General features: G+C 22.6%; 3 protein-coding genes and 1 long non-coding RNA gene across 7 annotated transcripts in view; 1 reads left to right on the forward strand and 3 right to left on the reverse strand.

Moving 5' to 3' along the window:
- Positions 1-26,292, reverse strand: part of LOC126904733 (neuroligin-4, Y-linked-like) — a 169,257-nt gene that overhangs the window by 41,262 nt on the left and 101,703 nt on the right. The window lies entirely within an intron of this gene.
- LOC126904994 (uncharacterized) lies at positions 1,717-2,721 on the reverse strand. Its single transcript, XM_050684401.1, has 4 exons — positions 2,554-2,721; positions 2,314-2,481; positions 1,965-2,231; positions 1,717-1,891 (listed from the first exon to the last, which is right to left on the reverse strand). The coding sequence occupies exons 1-4, from the start codon at positions 2,602-2,604 to the stop codon at positions 1,874-1,876; spliced, it is 504 nt and encodes a 167-aa protein (XP_050540358.1). The 5' UTR covers positions 2,605-2,721; the 3' UTR covers positions 1,717-1,873.
- LOC126905019 (uncharacterized) lies at positions 2,995-26,067 on the forward strand. Its single transcript, XR_007703853.1, has 4 exons — positions 2,995-3,245; positions 3,929-4,016; positions 25,477-25,736; positions 25,855-26,067. It is a non-coding gene; the product is annotated as an uncharacterized LOC126905019 (long non-coding RNA).
- Positions 7,761-8,771, reverse strand: LOC126904973 (uncharacterized). The gene is made up of 4 exons (XM_050684380.1): positions 8,605-8,771; positions 8,336-8,521; positions 8,004-8,270; positions 7,761-7,941 (listed from the first exon to the last, which is right to left on the reverse strand). Exons 1-4 carry the CDS (start codon positions 8,653-8,655, stop codon positions 7,909-7,911), a joined length of 537 nt encoding a protein of 178 aa, XP_050540337.1. The 5' UTR covers positions 8,656-8,771; the 3' UTR covers positions 7,761-7,908.

Here is a 26,292-nt window from a genome sequence, read left to right on the forward strand (position 1 = left end):
AATATTCTAATTACAAGTTTTATGATTTATAAGTATAATATATGAATAAAGTACTTATCTTAAAAAAAGTTCCATACATTTTTCTACTATTTATATGCATTTTTAAGTTTTGAACACCCCCTGTATAAAGAGAAATGGTCCGATTTAAGAAAAGGTATGTCGAATGAAAGAAGTATATAAATAGTATTTCTCATGAAAAAATTGATACATAGATTTTTCAAAAAGTTCTATAAATATTAAGTTAAAAATGTAAAATATAAAATCGAGAATATTCATGCAAAAATAGCATTTGGTATCCATTTTCACTGTAAAGACAAAATAAAGTCGGAATTTTTTTTTTCCATATAAATTATATAAAATTATCTTTAATTTAAGATATATATAAAAGTGTCAGTATTTCTAAAACACCTTCAAAAGTTAAGTTGAAAAAGTTGTCATTTTCCCACTTACGGGGAACAAGAGAAATTTTTTAAATTTTTGAGGGTAATGTCATCGATTAAATATGATTTGTGATATTTTGATATATCGTTGAAAAAAATTGGTTCGGTGAGAGCTAAGAAAAAGTAGTAACAGGCACAAAAAAAACACATCACAGTTTTATTATTAATTTTTAAAAAATCAGCTTCGCGTCGAAGCTAAAATTGAAAAAGTACAAAAAAAATTTCTTTGATTTGTTGCGTTTAAATTCAATATATTAGGTCATCCTATAGTCAATGTACAGCGTCGTTGTAACTTAGTTTCATTGAATTCAAGACTTTATATAATTAAGTATGTTATATTTTTTAAATTTTAAAAGGTTTTGCGAAAACCCGTAACTTTCTCTCTAAAGTTACTTTTATTGTGTCTTATGTAAATACACAATATCACAATATTTACCAAAATAAAAACTATGTTATCAATATTAAATATGTTATCAATTATCAGATTAATCCAAAGTTAAGTATTTGTATTAATTTTTTGATAATTGTCTCGAATTAAAATTTTGTATTCAAAATGTAAAGTGTTCAATATTATTCAAAACATTTTTTATTCTTTGTTATATTTTAACTAATTAATTTTTTTTTTTGGATCTATTATACTATACTCTTTGCACCTTGCAGGATAAACGATAGTTTGGAAAAAATAAATAAACGCATATGTTGCTATTTAAACGAATAAAGTTGACATCCCTATAGGAATTAAGATATGGACATGAAAATTATTATAAAACAGATTAATGACAATACATATGGAACTAACAAAATGCAATAAAAATATATATTTTTAAAATACTCATTATTTTAAGAGAAATCAAATGGTTATAAGAAAAACTCATATTTAATACATGAATTTTTATCATTCATCAAATATATTTGAAAATATTCAGAACCCAAACCTAATTACAGATTAGGTAAGCCTAATTTTTACCGATGTTGAGGTGAATTTAATTTAGCTCACACCAATTGTATTTTCTATTTGCTATTTTATTATTTATTCATTAAATATATTTATATTTGATATGTAATCACCAATAAAATAAAACATATTAATTTATTTTTAAGAATGTCTTTTAAATTAATATAAAAGTAAATAAATTATTTGAATTATTATTTTATTCGTTCTTACATTTATCTAATAATTCGCAGCGTTTCTCAGTTTAAACATAGAGATTTAAACAAATAATATATTAAAATATTTAGATAAGTTATTAGGTTTTTTTTATCAAATAAATCGTCATTTAAAATGAAATTTTTTTTTATTTTCAGGTTTTTATTATATTAAATATAAAATTTACATACATATTTATTTATTTTATAATATAATTATTATAATTGATGTTGTACTGTTTGCATTTCCTTAATCTTGAAACTGTCATTATCCACTTTCTTACGACTTAAGCTTTTACTGTTGTCTGAAATTTTTTTTAAAACATATATATTAAATTTTAAAATTTTTTTGCTATTAAATATATATATCAAACATACCTGTAAAGATTTATAACAGTCGACCAATTTGTCCAGAATACTACCGATAAAAGCTTTAGTTTCTTCTTCTGGTGCAGATTTTCCTTGAGCTTTAGGAAAAACTTCTTCGGATTGATGAATAATGTAATTCAATATATCAACAAATTTTCCAGCAACAACTTCATCAGTCATGGTATCAGGAAAATTTATTACGTACTCATCTACCTTCTTTTTCCATTGGCCGACAGAAATTTTTAAATCGTTAGAGGCTTCAGGGTTTTTTGCGAGCTAATAACATATGAAAATTAGTCATAATTGTACGTTACTATAATCGTATTGAATCGTAAATCGTATTTTTCTAATCTATTACTTTATCATAGTATGCAGTTAAATCAGACTTGAAATGTTCATGGAAATTAGTCATACTTTTTTTGGCCTGTGCAGTGAGTTCAGAGTTGGTACCAGATTCTTTCATTTGCTTGGAAATCTCATGAATCTGATTTTCGTATTTGGTTGACCATTTTTCTTGGGCATAGACCTATATTTGAAATAATTAAATAATATATTTTGTATATTAATTTAAAAAAAAATAGTGTAATACATTACTTACTATGGCAACAGTTACAGCCAAAACAGCAATTAAAATTTTGGTTGAAATCATTATTATATGATGAAATAATTAATGCCTGAAGTTTAAAAAAGAGGTAAGACTATAGTCTATCTTTGAAAAAGTCGTGATTAATACAACATTATTAGATTTACCTGAGCAACTATTTATATTATTGGCGCTTGAAATTAATTTATTATATCGGAGTATATCATATGATAAAATTTAATTTCTACCACCTTTTTATGGAAATATTAATGAATGTTATTATAATGTAGTTATATTTAATTAGATAAAATATATTTGCTATCGATGAATGAAGACATGTGCACATTAAATAATTACATATCTGAAATCAATATCAATAAATCCATAATTATATTTACATTTAATAAAAACAATGAATCTCAAAGTTATTTACTTATCTCAAGCAAAATATAAATTACATTTAATACAATAATTGCAATTTTTTTAAAGGTGTTTAATCCTACAATTATTTTTAATACATCTAGTAGAAAATATAATTAGTCTAATTTATAGTACCTACGACAATCAATCGAATTAGTTTGATGTTAAAAGAAATAAAAAATATTGAACTATAAACTTTTGGCTCATTATTTTCATAAACTTTATTTTTTATTTTATATTAAGTAAGCGAAAGATAATTTAATAATCAAAATTTATTTGCTCATAAAGTAAGTACTTGAACAACAGATAAAAATTACACGTTAAAAATTACATTCATTACACATTTATATCATTTAAAATAAAATTTAATTTTCCAATTTTTTTTTAATTTTAAATAATATTATTTTAAATCAATTAATACTCAATTTGTATAATAACATATTACTATTAAAATTTATGATAATTTACATTATATTATATAAAATGCTCACACCATTTTAGGTACAAGTATTTATTTTTAGTTTTTGGAGAAATTTAACATTGTGCATATTTCATAACAGTGATTTTTGCTTAGAAAATCTTATACCTTAGATAAATACAACAAAAAAATACAAATGTCACTCGTGTGTGGCCCATAAATTATGTTATACTAATCTACCAACTCATTAAAATTACTTAACGTAATCGAATACTTACACGGATTTGATTCTTAAATCATATAACCATATAACAATTTTTATTATTTTTATAAATCAAACTAAAAATATTTTATTTAATTATAATTTTAATCATCTTAAAAATAAAACAGTAATTTATGGTCTAATAGACTATAAAGTTAAAAGAAATATAAAACTATACATACTAAATTTACAAAAAAAGCCAAATAACTTTGAAATCTAACTATCCCGTCGTTTCTTTTTTTATTATAAATATAAATTATATATTAAAAAATGAAATTCTAAATTTACAGTTAACAGACCTGCAGGTTACTCATTTAAAGAAAATATACAATAAACATTAAAGGATAACTAATCAGAAATAATGGTTTGCAAAAAAAGGTAATTTCTCTTTACAAAAATTATTTAGAAAGCCAAAAATTGGACATTTTTAATATGTAAAAATGTTTAATCTTATATTTTTTATACAACCATATTATATTATATAATATTGTATCCATATGATGTACTTATTTGTTGTACATATGTGTTTATAAGTTTTAACTTAGCTGATCATTTATTAAAAAAATTTTAGGTTTATTGAAATCAATGTTTTTGCCTATTTTATGAAATGTACATCTATTTTTTCTTAATAATTTTTTGAGGTAAATATCAATAAGTTTTGTTAAAACTACAATCGAAATTTTTGATTTTTACATTATATTTTAATTAAACATTCTTGCTAATCAACTACCAAAACAAAAATTTAAATATAATTTCAGGCTATATATTATTTTTCATTAAAAATACATTAACAAAAATTATAATAAATCTGATCAAATAATTTAAATCAATGTTAAAAGATAGCAAGTAGTGTTGTAGCTAAAATTTTATAGTAAAATATATTTTGGACATTTTTATATCTCATCATTTCATTTGAGCAATGCATATTGCAATCTTAGGAGGCATGGATCCTGTGCCTTCCTAGTAACGTCACTGTCAGTATATGTTAACTTTTAAATACCTCTAATGTAATTAGAGAATATTATAATTAAAAAAAATTTCACACCAGAGCCGATTAAAAGTTTACATTATTATAGTGTTTTTTATTATAAATACTAGCCTCAATTTTTTCGTTGAATGATTTTTTCAGAAAATTAAGAACAAAGTTTTTATTTTTATGGACAATCATCAATTAACATGAGAGTTTATTGTAAAAATAAAATTATTTCTAAGTGTAATTTTTAGTGGTATGTTTTGAAAATTTAATAGAAACCTATAATTATTTTTATATAATTAGATAAAGAATGAATTAAATTAAATTTTGACTGGTCTATAACTTATTTTAGATAACATTTTAGAGTGGAACTCGTTTTTTTATAAAACTATTTACTACGTAAATATTTTTTTTTATAGTTACAAAAATGAATCAATTATTTATGTTTCTATAGAGACTTAAAGTTAATAATAGTGTTAAATATGTAAAGTCACAATAGAAAATTGTAAAATCGTCAATTAGATTTTTATTTCAGTTTTAGATATATAACATAACTTAAAATTATAAGGTTTTATATTAGGTATTTAAATACTGTTATCGAAATTAAATGTTTTCAGAAAGATTTTGACAAATAATTTTAAACATAAAGTAATTATTATAAAGAATAAGAATAACTATGAAATATTTCAAAGAAAATTATTAATTAGTAATGAATCAATAATTACACAGTGAAATTATCATAAAAAATATAATACTACAAAAATATTATTATAATATTAAAAAAAAATTTTTAAGGGGATTCAGTATGTTTAATAAGATTTGTGCAAAATTTGGGACTGTTTAATTGATATTTTATTTTGATGTTCAGTTGAAGTCTTTTTTTTAAAAAAAAAAAAAAGCTGAAACTTTGAGTATAACTTTTTTTATATTTAACTAACAAATATATAATTTTATAATGATGTAAAAGATAGTAACTTTGTGATTATTTTAATAAATATAAATCGAAAAAACTGCTAGTTATATAAAATTTTAGGAAAATCTAGAAAACTTACAAAAAATATTGATTTTTTGAATATTTTCCAAGGAAAAGTGTAAGATATATAAAATAATATTGCAGAGTTTTTTTTATTTTTAGCAATTAAAGTAATGATATAATACAGTCTTATACATTTTTAACGACAAATATGATGGGATATTTAGGTCTTACGTATGACAATTGTATACATAAAATTGTACTTAAGAATTAATTATAATTAATGATTTGTATAATTATAAAGAAAGGTTTATAAGCGATTTACTAAATACGCTCTAATATTTGATTTATACTTCATATATGCCAACTTACTGAAGAATCCGAATAACTTACAGTTGTCTATTAGACTTGTTCCTGATAAATCTAATGATGTTTCATATTTAATTTACTTGAATAATAAATACTTTTTAAACAAATAGTTTAAAGAACATGTTGAGATTGTTACAAAATATTGGAACAATAAAAGCTTTTTATTTATATACTTAACATCCCCTACATATCAGTCTTATTCATTTACAATAAAATAAAGTTCATTATTAAGACTTAAAAAAAAATGTCTTCATAATAATAATGAGCAACAAAAGTTCATCGTAACTTTTAATAAAATATTAGTTGTTACAACATTTTCGAAGATGCATTAATGCTTGCTACTTGAGCCATCTCTCATAAATATCCTCCGGAAACGTCGAAAAAACTTATATTTATTGATAAATAGTTATTACAAGATTACTCAGAGTGTTGACGTGTATAAAGTATTAAGCAAATAGCTTAAAAACCTTTCTTCATAATTCTATAAATAATTAATTATACAATTTTCAAAAGTAAAATCTAAATACAACTACGTAATTATCGTTCAAAAGTATATAATGACTTTAATTACCTAAAAATAAAATAATCTGGTAAAGTATACAAAAAAAACAGTATTAGTGGCAAATATTCAAGATTTCCTATATTTATGTGTCCAAAAATTTTTTTTCTTTATTTTTAATCAAAACACACAAATTTAAGATTTTTAAATCCTTATAAAATTATCTATTTCTTGGTTGACGTATTAAATTAAGTTTAAATTAATATAAGATTTTATTAAGTAATTATTATTTAATTATTAATTAATAATTTTCTTAAAAATTAGTTATGGTAAATAAAATAATTTATTTTTGTAATCCTATATTATGAATCGATATAATTCTAGTAATTCTGTACATTTACAGTAGATCAAGATATTTTTTGTTTAGTCAAGTAAATTTTCAACAAGTCAATTTCTAATTCAGCACTTTAATTTGACTGAATAAATGTTTTTCACCTATTTTCTACTATGAACATGAACTTGGATTTATAGTATTATATCTAGTATTATAAAATATAGGTATTTTTCTGGTTTTCTTTAATTACATTGATTTTATAATAAAAAAATACCTACGTATACTTCATATTTTAAGTAGTCTCAAATTAACAAAATAAATCTGTTAACAACAGAAACTTTAATTTATAACTTAATGAGTATTGACAACTATTATTATTAATTTTACAAATAAATTTTTAAAAAGTTCAATTGTTTAATTAAATTAGCTCATTGTGCTTTTGTTACGAGTTGTAAATGAATTTAAAAAAATATTTCACTTTAAAGCTTTATTATTAAAGTAATTTTCTAATTATAATGAAATTATTATTTTTTCAGATATTTCAATGTATTATTGTAAAGAATTTTTCTTTAAGTTCAATTAATAAATATACATTGATCCAAATTGTATTTTTTTTTTTTTTTTTAATATTTTTTTATAATTCTAAAAATATTCCTATATAATTTCATTGTATCTAATTAGTAATTGAAATTTTCAGATATTTGTTTAAAAGTTTAATTTAAATTTGATTACTTAGAATAGAATTTAACCATTTAAAAATTCTAATCAAAAGCTGTACTCTAACTAAAATATAATGAGACCTAAAAGTAGAGTTTTAATTACTAATTAACTTTTTTTTTTCTTAAGAGTAAGATTTGTAATTATTTAATAATAAACAATTGACTTATTATTTTTTTATGTAAAAACTACTATCAGAATCTAAACTATTTAACATACAAAATAATAATTATCAAATAAATTACTAAAAAAACATCTATATTTATTCAAATGTGTTTTATTTCTATGAAAATAAATAAATTATCAATTTTTTAAAATTAAAAATTGATTTGGTACATTAGTAGTTAACTGTTGATGATCACATAATATTTTTTTCATTAATTACCGGGTTTGTTTAGCATTGTTTTAGTTAGTTTTGGTTGCAGCAGCTACTTTGGTCTGAAAAATTTTTAATAATTTAATTTTGGTTCGTTGTTATGTTTTTTGTAATAATTATTTACTTGGACGGTTTTAAGATTATCGATCAAGTAGTCAAGTTGCTTTTTGGTGAAATCTCTAATATCTTTTTCGACTTCAGAGTTTCCTTGAGCTTTCTTGTAAACATCGTTAGCTTGTTCCTTAATGTATTTCAAAGTCTTTTCGTATTTTTCGTTGAGCTTGTCAGCAGTAAGGTCAGCAGGAACACTGTGGTTGTAGGTGTCAACGGCCTTTTTCCATTGTTTAACAGCATCTTTCAACACCTCAGATTCTCCAGTTTTCTTTTCGATCTATGATATTAAAAATGAAATGTAAAATGTTTGCATACCACTTAAACTATTAAATAATATGCTACCGTATCAGATAATGAAGCGAGTCCAGATCTGAATTGGTCTTGGAATTTGTTCAAATTTGTTTTAGCTGCTTCAATGAGTTCAGTATTTGAGCCAGTAACTACATCTTTGATTTGTTTAGCAATGTCTTGGAAGCTTTTTTCAAATGGAAGTGACCAATCACTGCTTTCGGCAGGCTTAGCATTGATCTATGTTTAAAAGTATTGTCAAATAGTTTATTTGAACAACAGAAAAATGGAAGTGTATGCTGTAAATAATCCGTGTGACTCACTTGTGCGATAGCTACTGCTCCAACGATCAACAAAAATTTTGCAGAGACCATTTTCAACTTGTATTGTTTTATAAGATATTATGCGAAAAAAATTAATATTTTATTAAAGTGGTCTGCTGATGACAAACACACGAAGAGAACTACACTGTTATACTGAACTAATCACCTATTTATATAAATGGTCATCGTGTATACTTTGTTACTGTCTCAGATAAGAAAATAACGCTAGTAATGCAATAAAAAGGTAATCAGAATGTATTTATTAGATGTACATACTACAATTTTATTGTAAAAAATTGTCTGAAAATAAGGACACATTAATAATTGATTCATCTCTTAATTTGGAAATAACTTTTGATTCAGATTCTTGCTTTTGAATTTAACGTTAAACTTATAACCTATAAATATAATATATTTATTTATAAGGGTCATACCAATAGAGATCATTTATTAAATCTATACAAGCATAAATTAATATTTTTATGCTTATCTTTTATTCCCAATTACTGACATACATAATTTACAAAAGACTAGGAATCAAATATGTATTTCGAATTCACTATTACTTTCGTTAGTTTAGATTATTCGCTAAAGGAACACTAGGTTATTGTTTTTGATCATTATGATCATACTATAAAAATATCTTAATTTTAGATATAATATCTTTAGTAATAACTACAAGAATTTTCTTAAAAAGATAATACCATTAACACCTTAAATATTAAGCGAGTTTTATGACGCTTTTTAACTCAAATTTATTTAAATAAAATATATATACATCTTTAATATTTGTATGATAGATTAGTTATGTTTTGAAATTTCACTATGATTAATAAAAAAAATTATTAAAAAAAATTGTTATGGTATCTCAAAATTTGGTGATCACAATGATAATTATTATTGAACAGTAATTATCCATAAAGTCGTACTACTAATTTACTATAGTTGTAACTACTTTTTTAATGAGTACAATTGCTTCTTTAAATAGTACACGTTTATATAGTTATCCTACGATTGAAAACTCTCAAATAATAATTAAAACTGTTAATTATTAATTAAGCTCTGAACATTTTTAATTAATAACATAAACAAATTTTCTATTACACTTTTTTTGTGTAACATTTTTTATTAGATCATCAAAACAAATATTTGAACAAGTTTGATTTTGTTATTTAATTCTGCAAGTTCAGAAGTTCAAAACAACACCTTACTTAGTGATAACATTCATAAAAACAAACTAATTAGAGTTTATAACATAAAAAATGCATTCACCTAATCATGTTATTAAACCAATAGAATTTATGACAAATCAATTATGATTGGTGTTTCATGATTTAACAAATATTGTACAAATAAAATAACAACTAAAATTCATTGAAATAAGTAAATATTTTTTAGATATTTGAAAATTGAATAAAAATATTCAATCTTATATATATAAAAATAAATATTATTTATATTGAAATCATAAAATAGGCTCAGCTATTATGTGTATATTTATACTTGTATTATATCAAATTAAAACGCATTGGATAATAGCAGCAATGAGTAAATTTTAATGATAGATTACGGAAAGAATTGTTTAATTTATTCGATAATTTATGCATCTAAGTAATGATAATTAGACCTAAAATATTCAAAAATTATTCAAACCACATCAGTATTATATGATTAAGACTTAACATTAAACTTAAATTAAAAAATTTTGATGATGTTGAAGTCATACAAGAATAACATGAAAGTTCAGTGAATGAACTGCACATATTATTAGTTTAAAAATTATTTATTCTGATCGTCAGTTGATTTTACTAGTTTTTATAAGAAAATAAGTTATAACAAATTAAAATATGTCTTATTGCAATAAAGCAATTTTTAATAAAACATTAACTTTATATAATTAACTGTTTATTCATCTGAAAATTCCAATTGTCCATATAAAATAATTAATTAAAATTTTAAAGTCAATTAATTTTAAATATTTATAAAATATAAAATTAGAGAACTTTCAAAGAACAAGTATATATTAACTTAACGAGTGTGTCATTAAAAATAAAAAAATAAAGAACTTTAAAAAAATCGAAAATTATTAATTATTAATTCACTGACGAAGTCACCCTCTATAAGTTGCATTTTTATCCTTTCTAGTTCGATTTAAAGCATTATTGATATTTATTTTGTATCGAAGTAGTTTAAATATTAAATTATGCTATCTAAAATACTGTCATGTTTTATTATTATAAGGCAATAAAAAAAATATTTAAGAAAATATTGCACGTTAATTTTCTAAAATTTAATTTAATTCATTTCTAATGTAAATCTATGGCAGTAGAAATTAATAAGATTAAAAATTATGGTTATTATTGATTAATAGACATTTTATGTTAATAATGATTGATAACCTTTCAGTCAAGGATTGTGACTAAACAAAATGAAAGTTGAACCTTTACTATAATATACTCTAAACTGTATCAAATAGTTAAGCACAAATTTTAATAATCATGATTTTACAGATAAAAATTACCTCATACTCTATTCATTTATGTATCTTAAACTATATCATCATATGAATTCAAAAATGTATAATTTAAGAAGTCTTAATTATTAATACAATACTATTAAAAAATTGGTATACGTTCAAATATGTATACCAATTTCTCATTTATTTACATTAATTTATGTAACTGGAAGAACTGACAAATAATAATAATAACAATAATAACTGTTCATTTAAAAGAAGTTAATTTCTTACATAATTTTAATTGAATAATCATAGTAATTTTCATTTAGGTAGACAATTAAAATTTTCAAACTAGCAACACTGCAGTATTTTTTTATAAATTATATTATTCCTGAATCAAATAAACCTAAGATATTCAAATCGGAAAATTTTATTATATACTGATAAATTATAACATATATAATTATATTTAACACATAATATAATTCATATTTTACGTGAAATATATTCATATGTCAAAAATAATAAATACTGTATGATTTAAATAGTATTTTAATATTTAATAAGAATTTTTTGTTATATAATATGCATAATTTTTTATCTTCGATGCGAATCTGAGAAGGTATTGGTTTTACTAAAATGTGTTTTTTTTTTGTGTCTGTTACCACTTTTTCTCAGCTCTCCTCGAACGGATTTCTTCCAACGATACGTCAAAAGATCACAAATCGTACAGACATCAAAGTTAATAAAAAAAATACATTTTTTTAAAAAAATTCTTTTTTATGTTTTTAACTTTATACTGCTATAACTTTTTAAAAAATGTATGGATCAATATAATTTTTTTTGTATAGATACGTGATGTCTTAGCCTTTCATTGGGTATATTTTTTTTATAAATCTGACCCTTTACCTGCCCACAGGGGGGGATTTAAAATGACAACTTTTTTACAAAAAATTAACTTTTTCAACTTAACTTTTGAAAATGTTCCGGAAGGTCTGACACTTTTATATATATCTTAAATTAAAGCTAATGTAATATACTTTATTATGCAAAAAAAAAATTTCGGACTTTATTTTGTCTTCATGGTGAAAATGACTACCGAATGCTATTTTTGTGTTAAAATACTAGATTTTATTTTTTACATTTTACATCAATACAATTTTTATGAGAAATAATATTTATATCCCTCTTTTATTCGACATACTTTATCTTAATCAGGATATAAATAAAGAAATAGTAGATCATGTAGCTTTTGGAATAATCAACCAATTTTTTAAAATTAAACACTATCTAAAGATTCGCATCGAAGCGTTTTTTATGATAGTGATTTTAATCACTGTCAAATATCATTATACTTGACCCAACTATGCCACGTCACCACTGTGCCGCGACCCCACTGTGCTGGGTTTTTTGTAGTAAATTTATATTTCTCAATCATCGGAATCGATAAAAAAAAATCAGCACTAAAAATATTATATAAATTATATGAGTTTTATTTATTTATTTATTTTTTTTGAGAAAACTTTTAATTTTTGTTTTACTTTATTGGTTTAATAGTCAAAAAGTCAATAGTTAAAATTTCGAGAAAAAAATTACAAATGTTTAATAAAACTCAATAAATATACATGTTTCATTTACATAAGTAAAATAAATTGTAAAAGTAGAGAAGATTCAGAGAAAACAATATTATAGACGACTCGAGCTTAATTTCCTTAATATAAATTGATCACCATCTGCTGACTGACGCTATTGCCTTAACGTTAAATTAAATTATTAAGCCTTATATTTTTGTTTCCTGAGCCAAAAAGGTCTATCTATAAAAATGGAAAAAAATTCTATTTTTAAGTAACTATTATAGAATTCTTAAGTATTTTAGCAACATAATGTAAGTTTACTTTAGTAAACTTTAGAGTGAGAATTCTTTTTTAGGACTTATCTGAAATAATAAACTATGATCAACTAAGTAACTATGAAGTTATTTGAAAATTTTATTTTTTATTATTGTAGATACTCTTTACTTGTACCAAGGTACAGATTTGTTCCTTTCTATTTAGTTGTTATTTCAAAAGTTTTTTTTTAATTTACTCCAACAAAACAATATCACTAATTCAACTGTTCATACACCTATCTTAGTTATCAAATAATATACTTAAAATTATGAATACATAAGTATATTAAAAAGTCCCAAATTTACTATATTTTTAAAGCAATATAAATATTAACTAACTTGTAATGTCGTTATTGTATAAAACACTATGATGATTTTCAGTAAATAAATATGATGAAGTATAAAATATTTCGTGTTAATATAATAAAGAAATTATCATTATATTCGATTATTGCAGAGAGGTGAAGGATTTGAGTAAATAATATCTATAAATTAAATAGTGTGTACAAATATTTAAAAAACCTAAAACTATTTAGAACAATTATTATTACTATACAAATTGTTTGTAAAAATAATTTGTTATGAGACATGGACCTTTGGATTAATAACATATGACTAATTGAATTTTTTATTGAGTTAATAAAAAATAAGCTATTATTTTTATTTTTTTTTTAAATTTTGACATCTTGCAAACGTATAGCTACAATAAAACAATGCAATAAAGATGAATTTACACAATATAATTTAATGGACAGTTATTATTAAATATTAATACTAAAAGTAGAAAGTTTCTACAAAAGACAGTTAAAATAGTTTTCTATTACCAGAGATTAATATTATTTTATTGTCTATTGAAGATTTAGCGTATAAAATTACTGAACTACGATTTAAGACCGCAAATGATTAGTTTACATTAAAATCAATGGTTCTTGTGAATATAAATATAAAAATAATTATATGTTCTCGTAGGTTTTATTTTTTCAATTTATCTCGTCATAATAAAAATTATTAAACTATTGTTTCTTACAATGTTTATTAAAAACGTCTTACAATTGTATTACTTGATTATCTTATTAAAAAAACGTAGACATATATTAATAAATTATTGTTTGTATACATTTTGTAGAATAATTATAAAATGCCTAGAGCGATCTTAAATAAACTTATAACGCATTTTATGTATTCCTTGAAGACGAATAAAATGATTCAATGACTTAAATACCTACAGAGTATATAAAATAATATAAGGATTGAAATATGGAAATTGTTCTAAAAGATAATTTGTCTTATAACACACAGGCGTTCAAGCTATGCAATACGCGATCTGGCGATGAAAATATTGACTACTCAAAGAAGTACTGATAGTACTTATTTATATCACTAATATTTCATAATACATATTATGATTACTTTGATTTCAGTATTAGTTTTGAAAAATATAATTTTAACAGAAAATTTAATTTCAAAATTTATTAAGAATTTTATTATTTGTAGAAAACCATATAATTTATACATTAATATTATTACCTATTAAAATTTATTAATATCACAGCTACGTACTTACATCTACTACAGGCAACTGCTTTGCAAGAACAAATAAATTTTTTTCAAAAAACATTGAATTTTATGAATAGTATTTTATTCCTTAGATACTCTAAATTAAATGATCCATTTATTTCGTGAGGTAAATTTGTTAATCCATTAGTTTGTATACATGATGAGTATAATTGACCCTTTAATTCAGTCATATTTTTTAAATCACACAAAATTGCATGCCCTACGAAAAAAGTAGTATGCTTGTACTAAAGCAAATTGAAAAATTATTGGTGAACATACCAACTGACATTGATAATTTCCTCACTTTCAACTACAAACCAAGTACTAAGGCCACATTATACCAACTACTTATGTCTAAAAATATAAATCATGAATATCTATTATTTTTAACAAAAACTCTTTTGACTCCATATGATTTCTTATAAGAGTAGTAAAACCTAATCAAAACCCATTGCTAACTATGTTCTGAACAAATAGATGAACAATTATAAATCATTAATTATGTTTATTATCGGATTACAAATAAATATTTCTCTTATACATTATACAAATACTTCCCTTTACATAGAAGTTTTGTTTTAAAATCAGTATTATATTATATTAAATTATTATATTATGTTATATTAAATATGGAGTATTTCTTCGATCTGCCATAATTTAACAGGAATTATTAATTTGTTTCACCTATATTTTTAGTGTGCTCTTTTTTAATGGTAATATTTTCTGATGATTTGCAAACTTCTTACATGACTAGCGTATGGCTTATCAGCTAAATAATAGATTTCATTACTAGTAAACGCTTGAAAAACAACTAACTACTATCAAAATTTTTAATTACATATATTTAGCATTTTGAACCCTATTTAATGAAATTAATTTTTAATTTAAAAAAAATATATATTTATTTTTTATAATTAAATTTTTGTTGTTCATGATATACATTAACATTATATCATTAATAATGTGTTGAAAATATCAATTTGGATATTAGTTTCTAAAAAACTAATTTTCTTTTAGTGTAAACTGGCCTAAAGTTTAAGTTTTAGAAATCTTAATAATAAAAAATTCTTCCTAATATTTTATTAAGTTTTGGAAAAATTATTTTTTATCAAATGTTTCCAATACATTTTCGACATTATTATTTTTTTCCATGCTTAATTACTTAAAAAAAGTTATATATTTATAAACCGAATCATTAATTCGATTACGAGGCTGAATTGAGCGCCAGGCGAAATTTAAAAGATTAAGAACACACGAGTAGTCAGAACATAATTGAAACTCATATTAACTTTAAATTACACACAGTACGTTGATTTTTATAAATTGCACAACGTTGAAAATGTGCATTTATAATCTGATTTAATGTATCATTGTATTTTGTTAATAGTTCAAATTAGATTTTATCATTTTTGTTTGTGGAGTAAATGATCTTTTTTTAGTTTTAATATACATTTTATTCATAAAATTTGACTGAACTTATAACATTTCATACGGTACAATGAGAATGATAAATATTTATATTCAAATCATAACAAGGAATTAAACATAAGTTTTGTTTGTTTAATACTATGACTCCCACTGTCAAATAATACACAGTTTAACTCGAAAATGCGCTGTTGTTTGATACGCTCTTGTTTCAAAAACAATACGATAAAAACTACAATGTTATAATCAAAATCTACTACTGCCCGGGGATTTATTCTTAATGTTCTATTCTTCTTTTTCGGAAATGTCATAGAAGCATCCCCCTAAATTTAAGAGAATTATTTCCTCAATCATATATCTTATTTAAATACTTTATACCCACAACAATTGTTTGAACATGATAATAAAATACTTTGAATGCTCTTCTCAAACAATCAAAATTTATATTATAAAATTACTTAATTTATAAAAGTATAAATCAACTTTTTATTTTTATTTTACTGAAAAAATTTTTAACACAAAATAATTATATTAAAAATTTGAAATCGTTTTCTTAAATGATATCAAAATATAGACAAGGAGTACCTACGCTGTACTTTAGTTCGGAGAAATTGAAACAGTTTTATATTAATCAATAGTAATTTTTTTTTATAAATACATACTTATAATTTTGAAGCATATTAAAATAATTCTTTATAATTTCTTGATAATATTGAGTATTAAAATCCCTATTTTCATCGTCAGATAAACAAAAGAGTGTTTTCTTTTCTTTCTCTTGAACATTTTTGAATTTCATGGTTTCGCCATGAAGATAACATTATACTCTTTTTTTCTTCAATGCTTTGAACATTGTTAAATTTTAAAGAATTGTCATTTTTAAATGATTATATTTAGTCAGTAAATTTATTAGCATATATATTCATATAAACGTATAAGACTTTAACTATGAGTTAAATTTCTCAATTTTTTTAAAGAAAAAAGAACGTAAATGTGTGTTTTCAAAAATAGAAATTACTTTAAGATTTTTAGTGTTGATGGGTACTCTTAAGATCATGTTTATAAGAATTGTTTTTTCCATAAATTATATTTAAAATAAATCAATCAAAGCCTAAATCACAACATTCATCAAGTCAATTGGTTCAAAATAATAAAATTTCAAAATATTTAATCGATAAAGTAAAGAAATTGATTATCATTTGAAATTGAAAAACCTCAAGAATACTGGACATATTTGAACAAAAAAAAGAATGTTGTTAATTACTATTAAAAAATTTTAAAATATAAATTATTTCCTTATATTTTTCCACAGATTACTCACAAAAACCGTTTACATAAGTTTAAAATTTACAGCAATTATAAAGTTTTTAATACCGTTAAAATAAAACTGGTAAGTAGATGAATGATAAAGTTAATAACAATCAAACAATGTTTTTATTAAAAATTCTTTAAAATTTCACTATTTAATACTTGATCTTTTAAACAAACCATTAAATATTTTTATTCAATTAATGAAAAATTTATATATTATTGAAATATAATGTTTAAATGAAATATTAAATTATTTTACTAGTAGTTGTCATAAGCTGAAGGAGTCACCAAAACGTTTGTTTAAACAATGCCAATTGATTTATACAATTCTTCTTTTATTTTTTTGTCCGTTTAATTTACGATCCGAATTTATTACTCTATGATTTGTACATATCAATAAATATAGAGGAGTACTAGATGAGCTAACAATTTATGACGATACTCTCCTGTCGATTTATGATGAAAAATTGATTACGTAAATTGCATTTGCATAAAATATAAAAAATTATCGGCGTTTCTAAGATAAGCGATAATATAATAAAAACAGATTCAATAACTGTTTGAAGCCGGAAGTGCGTCGATGGGCGTTGGTTATAAAAAGGTCATATTCCTTTTTATCATTGTATTACTAGTGTATTATGAAACGCACAACAATGCTAAGAGCAAAAACAACATGCAAATGATAGAGATATTATAATTGTGCTTTTAGATGTATTAAGAAAATTGTATCTCAGCTTAAGATGTTACATGATATTTGAGTCAAATATCATTAATGAATCGTTTATAATTCATTAATAATAAATGAAAATGTTATAGGCTTATCATAAATTACAATTTCAATTTCATGACTGAAATAGTAATTAACTAACGAAGATCAGAATGATCAAATTAAGATAGTTAACTGTCTTTTCTTTTTTTTTTTATAAATAAATTCATGCAACACATTTTTTATACACGTTTGTCAAAGAGAACAAAATATACAACTATTTTATAATTTTTAATCATTTCTCTATGAAAATTATAATACAAAATAAGGATATATAAATTTCGCAATAAATTTAATTTCTTTAATATTCGTGTATTATATTTATTAGTAATATAATTAGTAATCAAGATATAATTAAAGAATTAGGCGTTCTTTTTCTTTTGAAATAATCTAACAATTCTTTTTAAAAAATAAACATTCTTTAAAATAGTGATTTTAATCACTGTTTGATAACATCTATATTTGATCCAAATATGGTACGTCTCCACTATGCCACAACTCCTTTATGCTGAGTTTTTTTTTTATTACTTTAATTTTCTATATAACGTAAAGAACGATAATTTTGTATTTATAAAATTAGGCACGAAGATATGATATATCCAATAACCAATTGCTGCAATTTTTTTTAAACATTATTTTATTAAGATTTTCTAAATACATTAAAAGTATATTTTTTTGTCTCCAAGAAGAAAAATATTAAATATAAAATTTGTGTAATTTTTTCAATTTATCAATATAGTTATTTTTAGTATTTTCTTACAATAAATTTTGATTAGTTTATAATATATTTTGGTTAAATATTATTGAATTATAAGTATTTAAATATATTGGGTGGGTATGTAGCACAGCTAGATGGGTCAAGTACAAATGATATATCGCAGTGATTAACATAACTATCATAAAAAAAACTTTGATGCAAATCTGGTAAATTTCACAATAATTTGTATTTTTATAATTTCATCATTTCTATTTTTCATAATTTCACTCAAATATTAATATTTTGTTAAATTAGTTGGTCAATTGAAAATAATTTTTTCTTATTTTAAAATAATGGCCGATTTCTCATAATAGAACAACCTTGGGTTATTTTTTTATAATGAGTACACTTCAAAAGCTTTAATTTAGTATATGTTAAAAAAATGTAGTCGTTCCCGGAACATTTTCAAAAACTTCCTGTACTTAAGTTTTTCATTGAATTTCTTTATAATCATATCAAAAGATCACCGTATTTAGTAGATAATATTAACATTTCATGGAGATTAACGTTTTTATAAAACCTTTTTTATAGCTTTGCACTGAGACTAAAAATATGTCCTTTTTAAATATTTTCAGACTAGGAAGCTTGAAAGTTATTCTTATTTTTTACCATAGCGGGACAAAAAATACGACCAGGAAATGACTAGTGATAAAAATAGCAACACCCAATTCACCTCCAGTCATTACTTTAAATTGTTAATAACTTCCGAATTACTGGTCCAAAAGTTATTATAAACCAATCATTTTCTTAATTCGATAATTATCTATTTTATAAGTAAATTAAATATGTATGTTGCTATTTAAAAAAATAAAGTTGACACCCCTTTAAGTATTAAGTATGATCCTCAATAGTAATTATTAGCTGATAAATTAAGAATTATATGTAACTATGAGAAATCAACATTTTTATTCCAATATTATATTTAATTTGCGAGTTATCGAATGGTTCTGATAAACCAATTACTCGGTATATCAAGATGAACTAAAATTATTCTTTTTATAAGTTTTATAAAATTTTATTTTTATTTGACCCAGTTCTTTTTTCTTAGTATTGAATACGCTTAAAGAATGTTTTTCGGAACGATTCTAGAAATCATCACATGAATTTTATTAGTGCAGTCATAATGAATAACATCGCCATTAAAAAATACTTTGATGGAATAGTTTCTTTTTTAATTAAGAGTGTTTCTTTACACAAAAAACAAAAATAATGAGAATGAATTAAAAAAAAGTTATTTTTTCTATATCAGCAAATTTTTACAAGTACTATCTCGATTGATTTGATTTCTTTTTTTAATCATATAGTACACTATAAATTTTTAATTTGGTAAAGTTTTCAAGTTAACAGACGTTATAAACATTTTCAAAAATTGAGTCGAAAAAATTTAAGCATATCACTAGAAAGACATTTGCTCCAGTATAACCTGTTAGAATTTTGTTTTAACCCTTTTTATCAAAATAAAGGTTAAGTAATTTTAAATTGCAAAATAAACATTTTGAACAATAATAATTTTATAAAATAATTTCTTTCTCAATTTTTCATTAAATTTCAAATTACAATTTTAAATTGTGGAGTAAAACTCACTTATTTTAAACTTGTAAGCTCCATATGATTTATTTATAAATTCGGAAAATATTCACTTACCTGAAACAAAAAATTAACTTCTTAAGTAAATGTTATTAGATGACACAAATTAAATTAGCATTTAAAAATAATCGATTTATAAATGAATACATTTGAATACATCGTAGATATCTAAATTTTATTTTTAACTAATCGTGTATCATTCAATATTGTAGTGAATGTGTCAAATTAAAGTAGAGAAAATGACTAATAACAACTTTTAGACCAGTGTTTCAGAAGTTAATAACAATTTAAAATAATGACTAAATGGTAAAGAGCTGGTGCTACTATTTTTATCATAAGACATTTCTCAACCTCACTCGTCTTCTCACTTGGGTATAAAAATGTTAGTAACTTCCATAATACCAAAAATTGTTTATTTACCAATTATTTTTTAATTACATAATTTTCTATTTTATAGGCTTGTAAAACATGTATTTTGCCATTTAAAAAATAAAATATAAAATGTAAGACATAAAAGGGATGAACATAAAATAATATTACTTATAAAATTGAAAATTATTTGTATCTAAAAAAAATAAAATATATATATATGCAAATATAATATATATAAATATAGAGTGATTTTATGACAAAACGCACTACTTAGTTACTTACAGAATAAAAATAATTAAAAAAAAAATTTTTTCTTAGTTAACTGTTATTAGTTACATGTTATTCTTCAATTATTAGCTATGTGTTATTTTTTAAGTTCATCCCTTATGACTTATAAGGGTGTTAATTTTGTTTTTTCAAATGGGAAACATATTTTAAATTTAACAAAATGTTTGAGTTTTTATTTTTTTATTTTATTCCTGTGGATAAGGGATAAGAATACCTCCATGGCACCTCTACCAGTCGTAAGAGACGACTTTTGAGGTTGCGTCAGGTCGACAGCCGGCGTAAAAATATTTTTCTAAAAGTATAAGGAGTCCTGAAAAAACTTAGTTGGGCCGACCCCAAATAGTTGGCATTAAGGAGAGGAAAAAGAAAAGGAGTATGAGTTTTTGTTTTAATAGGAAATGGTAATTGAGTTTTTAATATAATTTTATTCGTTTATTAGATAAAAAATGTTATTGGCCGACCCCAAGTAGTTGTGATTCAGGCGAGAAAAAAAAAGAAAATGATAAAAATTTAATAGTTTTAACTTTTTTATCTATTATACATGTAATATAACACATGTAATAACACACAAGGGATTACAATTACAGGTAGATAATTAGTTTTTTATGACGTGGCTATCATAGATACGGAGCGTTTATTGTCAATTATGACTTTATTATATACTTATAAACTCACAATGTGCCTTAGATTATATTTTCAGCATATATGTATATTCGCTAACTTATATCGTGTAAAAAACTAAGTACGTTATGATAAAGATCATTTTATATTTAACTGACAGCTATAGTATTGAGATAATTATACCAAAGCAGATTGATTATATAGTTTAAATTTTGTTCATAAAAATTTAAAAAAAAAACCTTTTATCTAAACTAGATTAGATACTTTACAGTATGCATTTTTTTATGTATCTTAAAGTGTCTACAGTTATTTAAATTTTTTTTTATAGTTACAAAAAATTATATAATCGATCCAAAAAATAGTGTAGTTCTTCGGATATATTTTATTTATACTTTGCATTATTCAAATAATAGGATTTTAAATACATTTTAACATATATACATCATTTTTTCATTATTAGCTTCGATGCATAGCTGGGAAACTATTGGTTTTACTTTTTTTCGTCTTTATATGCCATTTTTATTGGATCAATTATATGCAACGGAACATCAAAATATCATAGTAGTTAAATCTATCAGAGTCGTAGTTTAGAAATATTCTCCTTAGTCCCGGTAGTAAATAGAAATGTCCCAAATAGTTATAGTTGTTATAAAATAGTCAATGTAGATTATTTTAAGTTTTCATTTTATATTGAAATAAGTTTCGAAAAATTAAACGAATTATTGCAAAATTTTTATCGATAATTTCCAAAAATTTACTAAAGAACTTGAGCTCTTTAAATTTACTCAAAATTAAATTGAATATAATTGACTTTGAGATGAAAAAAGAAAAACTATCCGAAATCTTGATTTTCAAGATCTTACATTTTTTTCGGTAAAAACAGTCTATTTTTTAATATTTTACTTAGTGACGGAATATTTATATCAATAAAAATTATTTAAATTACATATTGTTTAATGTAATTTATGATTAAAAAAAAACGTTTCGGTGGCTCATTCTCTATGAGTAATCAATATCTCAAGTAAAAAATCATGTAATTTTTGGTAAATAACTTAAATTTATTTCAAATACGCAATGAAGTGTTTTACAACAGTTATTTTAATCACTGTCAAATATCAATCAGTACTAACCTAAAAAAATACTTCAACTCCACATTACTGGATCCCTAACTGTATTTTCCTTTTATTTGTGGTCTTTTTCAGTTGTATATTGTATTTATTTACTTTTATTGACACTTGGTGTTATATAATTTTGAAAATGTTTAAGTAAGTCAAATAAGATCTGAAAACTTATATAATAATAAAGTGAGCAAATTTGTTATAGTATACAATCCCTGTGAATATTTTCTAAAAGCTGATTTCAAGTAAAGCTAATTTTCAGGTGACCAAAAACAATATTACAATATCTAAAGGAAATTGACTGTTTTAATTGCTAAAAAAATCTTTTTTGATAAATTTGACTTATCATTTTTTTACTTTCATCAGAAAATATTCTGTTTATTCTTCTCTAATTCGCTAAATTAGCGATTGGTTGATATACTACACATTATATATAATGTATAGTATTATTATCATTATTCTATCAATTGAAAATATCTCTAAAACATAATGTAAATAAATTTTTATTAAAAAATTACTTCAAGATATAATATGGTTGATATGAAAAAATTCGTATATTGTCATATCATCGAAACATACATTCGTGTTATATTCACAACAAATAAGCACAGTTAGTTTACTAACATTATTAAAGGAACTTCATTTTTATCTAACAAATATATATATTTTCTTTTTGAAATCGTTTATTTACTTATCTTTTTACTAAAATATTTTTATCAAATAATATTACTGTTTAAGAAAGATACTCAGAAATATTTCCTTTTTACTTTTTAACTATGTATTTTGTGATAAAATATGGAAGGTTTAAGATTTAGAACATGGGAGTAGTTTTCCAGAAGTATTACTTTTTCAAAAATGTATGTGTTTAAAAAACTTAATAATTTTAGTAGACGTACATGATATTTAATCTATTAACAATTTGTGAATAAATTTAATGTTTGAAACCAATGCTGAATGTCTGGTTATCTGATTTTGAATGATACTTTAAATCGAAATTGATAGTATATACATGTAATCCTTTTAGCGAACCATTTTGGTTTTTATTTAAATTTTTTGAAGTCATAAGAAGTAACTGCGAAACAATTGTGGCTCTAAATATATTCTCTACATACAAACAATGTAATATTTTTTATGAAGATATTTTACTTAATATGCAGACAATATTAGGCCGTCATATATAAAATTTTTTTTTTTATAATAGTAAAAACATCATTTAAAGCTAAAAAGTATTTAGTTTTCCTCTCTCTTTCTTTCTTTTCTTAAACATAGTTTTGTGTCACTCTTTGCGAAATTAATTATAATTTTAAGGACAGCTCAACTTATACTATATTTTGATCACAATTTAGTGACATTAATTATTTTCATTTCCCTAGAACAACGAAATAGTTTTAAATTGTTTTTTGTTTTATTTTTATATAACTTTCAGGTTTTGTTAACATTTAAAAAGAAAATTATCCAAATAGCAAGAGTGACGTTAACTTTCTGTCGCCAGCTTACAGACGAGACAACAGCGTGAGGCTTTATTCAAACGAGTTTTCACTATTAAATATAATATTATAAAACGGGGTTTCTTAAACTTTATAGCAAGTTGAATTTTTTATAGGAATGTGAAACGTTAAAAAAAGTATAGTAAAATCTTAGTTTTGTAAAGTTACTCTTAAAAAATGATCTAAATAACACAATAATTTTTTGTATCTTTACGAGACATTAAAAACAATAACATATTACAAAATAACACTAGTTTTACATACAATAACACGTGTACACAAAGTTGTACCAGTATGTAGCAGATGCTTTTAAACACACAATGTTGTTTGTTTGGGCTTGATTGTAACAGTGAGGCGTATATGAAGTAGACCATGGGCCATAAAACACAATTACCTATATTATTTGAAACAAAGGTTCTAAAATTGAATTAAGTAATAATATTAGTAAAATGATGTGGCTGGTATCCTATACTGTGGAAAGTATTCATTTAGACAACAACGGTGAAATGTTATTTGTTAAAGCTTTAATCAAATAATTAATTTTCTCGTTGAATTGAAAACCACGTGGTTTTATTACAGACCTTTTCTATCTTCTGCTTTGTATAATCACGCGTTTTAGTTAACCATAGGCTGTCATACACAAACGTCTGGTAATATCATCACAATAAATGTATAAGCTTTAAGAATGTTTCAAAATGAAATGCATAATATTCATATTGTAGTAATCAATAAATATTTTGTTAGATATTAATTTCAAATTCGAAAATATATTTTTCAGGAATTTTCAACTTGTAATTCATTTTTGCTTTAAACTAAAATTTCTTAATGCATTAGTATACATGTTATCTAAAAGGTCAATTAGGATACTTTGATACATGGTATTTTTAATCTGATTAAAAACTGTATGTAATTTATATACGATTGATTAAAGACTAATTTTAATATTAACTTTCTATTTAATTACAGAAGGTTATAACGTTATCTGAAAACCTTTCTGTTTCTCTGCTTTTTAATTAAAATATTAATAAAACAATAAAAATAATTTTAATCCATTTTAAGTCAAATAAATTATATTATTCAAGAGTGTAATATACAATTATTTTTTTAATACTTCACTCTATAATAAGAATAACTTAATATTTGTTTTGTTGTAATAAACAATAGTATTTACAGTGTTTATACTGAACTACTCAATTGAAAAATAAAAATTATATTAAAAATGTTGTTTTGTTTTTTTTAGCCACATATTTTTCTTAACTTGTCAATCATGAAATATTTTTTATTTTCATGCCTGATGTTTCATAAGGAAAGCAATATTGGGAATATGCATTATTAATTAGCTTATTCATTAAATAATAATATATTGGCTGAAAACAATTTTAGGATAGTATTTCGGAAGTTATTAATGATGTAGCAATATAGTAAGAGGTGAAGTGCTGATGTTTTTATAAATGTATTTTTCTAGTTAACCATTCTGCTCCTATCTAGGTCATTATATACGTATGTTGCCATTTAAAAAAAAAATTTGTAACTTTTATATTTTATTTTTTATATATAAGTATTAATGACTAATACTATATTACTAATATAATGACTAATATTTTAATCATATTTTTAGAACACCTAAATACATTCAAATCAGAGCTCTCCCAATTACTGAGAAGAATATGTGCAACGTGAACAATTCTGTATTTTGAAGTGGACCTTGATCACACAATGTAATACAATTATCATTAAATTGATGTTCAGATAAAAATTATGACATGTAATGTATCTAAAGATAATGCGTCAGAGCACATTTAAGAGAAATACACAGAGCTCATTTAAAATAGATATTGTTTTTGATACAAGTAATTTAGTAATTCAATTTGTCATACGAAACAAACGTGACATGGAATTTAGGTCAAATATATACTGCCTCTTTAGTCTTTAAAATTGTATTTGAGATACGAAAACAGAATGGCTGTTTTCAATGCTTATTAGATACTGCCTACTATTTACAAACTAGTTAGTTATAATTAGCTAGTTTGTATTAGTTTTTTTATTATACAGAGTG

Source organism: Daktulosphaira vitifoliae, unplaced genomic scaffold (genome assembly GCF_025091365.1).
Source record: "Daktulosphaira vitifoliae isolate Bord-2020 unplaced genomic scaffold, ASM2509136v1 Scaffold_1, whole genome shotgun sequence".
Taxonomy (NCBI): Eukaryota; Metazoa; Arthropoda; class Insecta; order Hemiptera; family Phylloxeridae; genus Daktulosphaira; species Daktulosphaira vitifoliae.

What these genes read in the sequence shown, in the direction of transcription:
- LOC126904994 (XM_050684401.1), bottom strand. Translation starts at nt 2,604, where the DNA reads ATGATTTCAACCAAAATTTTAATTGCTGTTTTGGCTGTAACTGTTGCC. An exon ending in TGGCTGTAACTGTTGCCATA is followed by an intron (nt 2,482 to 2,553) that starts GTAAGTAATGTA and finishes TTTCAAATATAG; the next exon opens with GTCTATGCCCAAGAAAAATG. An exon ending in TAACTGCATACTATGATAAA is followed by an intron (nt 2,232 to 2,313) that starts GTAATAGATTAG and finishes ATATGTTATTAG; the next exon opens with CTCGCAAAAAACCCTGAAGC.
- LOC126904973 (XM_050684380.1), bottom strand. Translation starts at nt 8,655, where the DNA reads ATGGTCTCTGCAAAATTTTTGTTGATCGTTGGAGCAGTAGCTATCGCA. An exon ending in GAGCAGTAGCTATCGCACAA is followed by an intron (nt 8,522 to 8,604) that starts GTGAGTCACACG and finishes TTTTAAACATAG; the next exon opens with ATCAATGCTAAGCCTGCCGA. An exon ending in TCGCTTCATTATCTGATACG is followed by an intron (nt 8,271 to 8,335) that starts GTAGCATATTAT and finishes TTAATATCATAG; the next exon opens with ATCGAAAAGAAAACTGGAGA.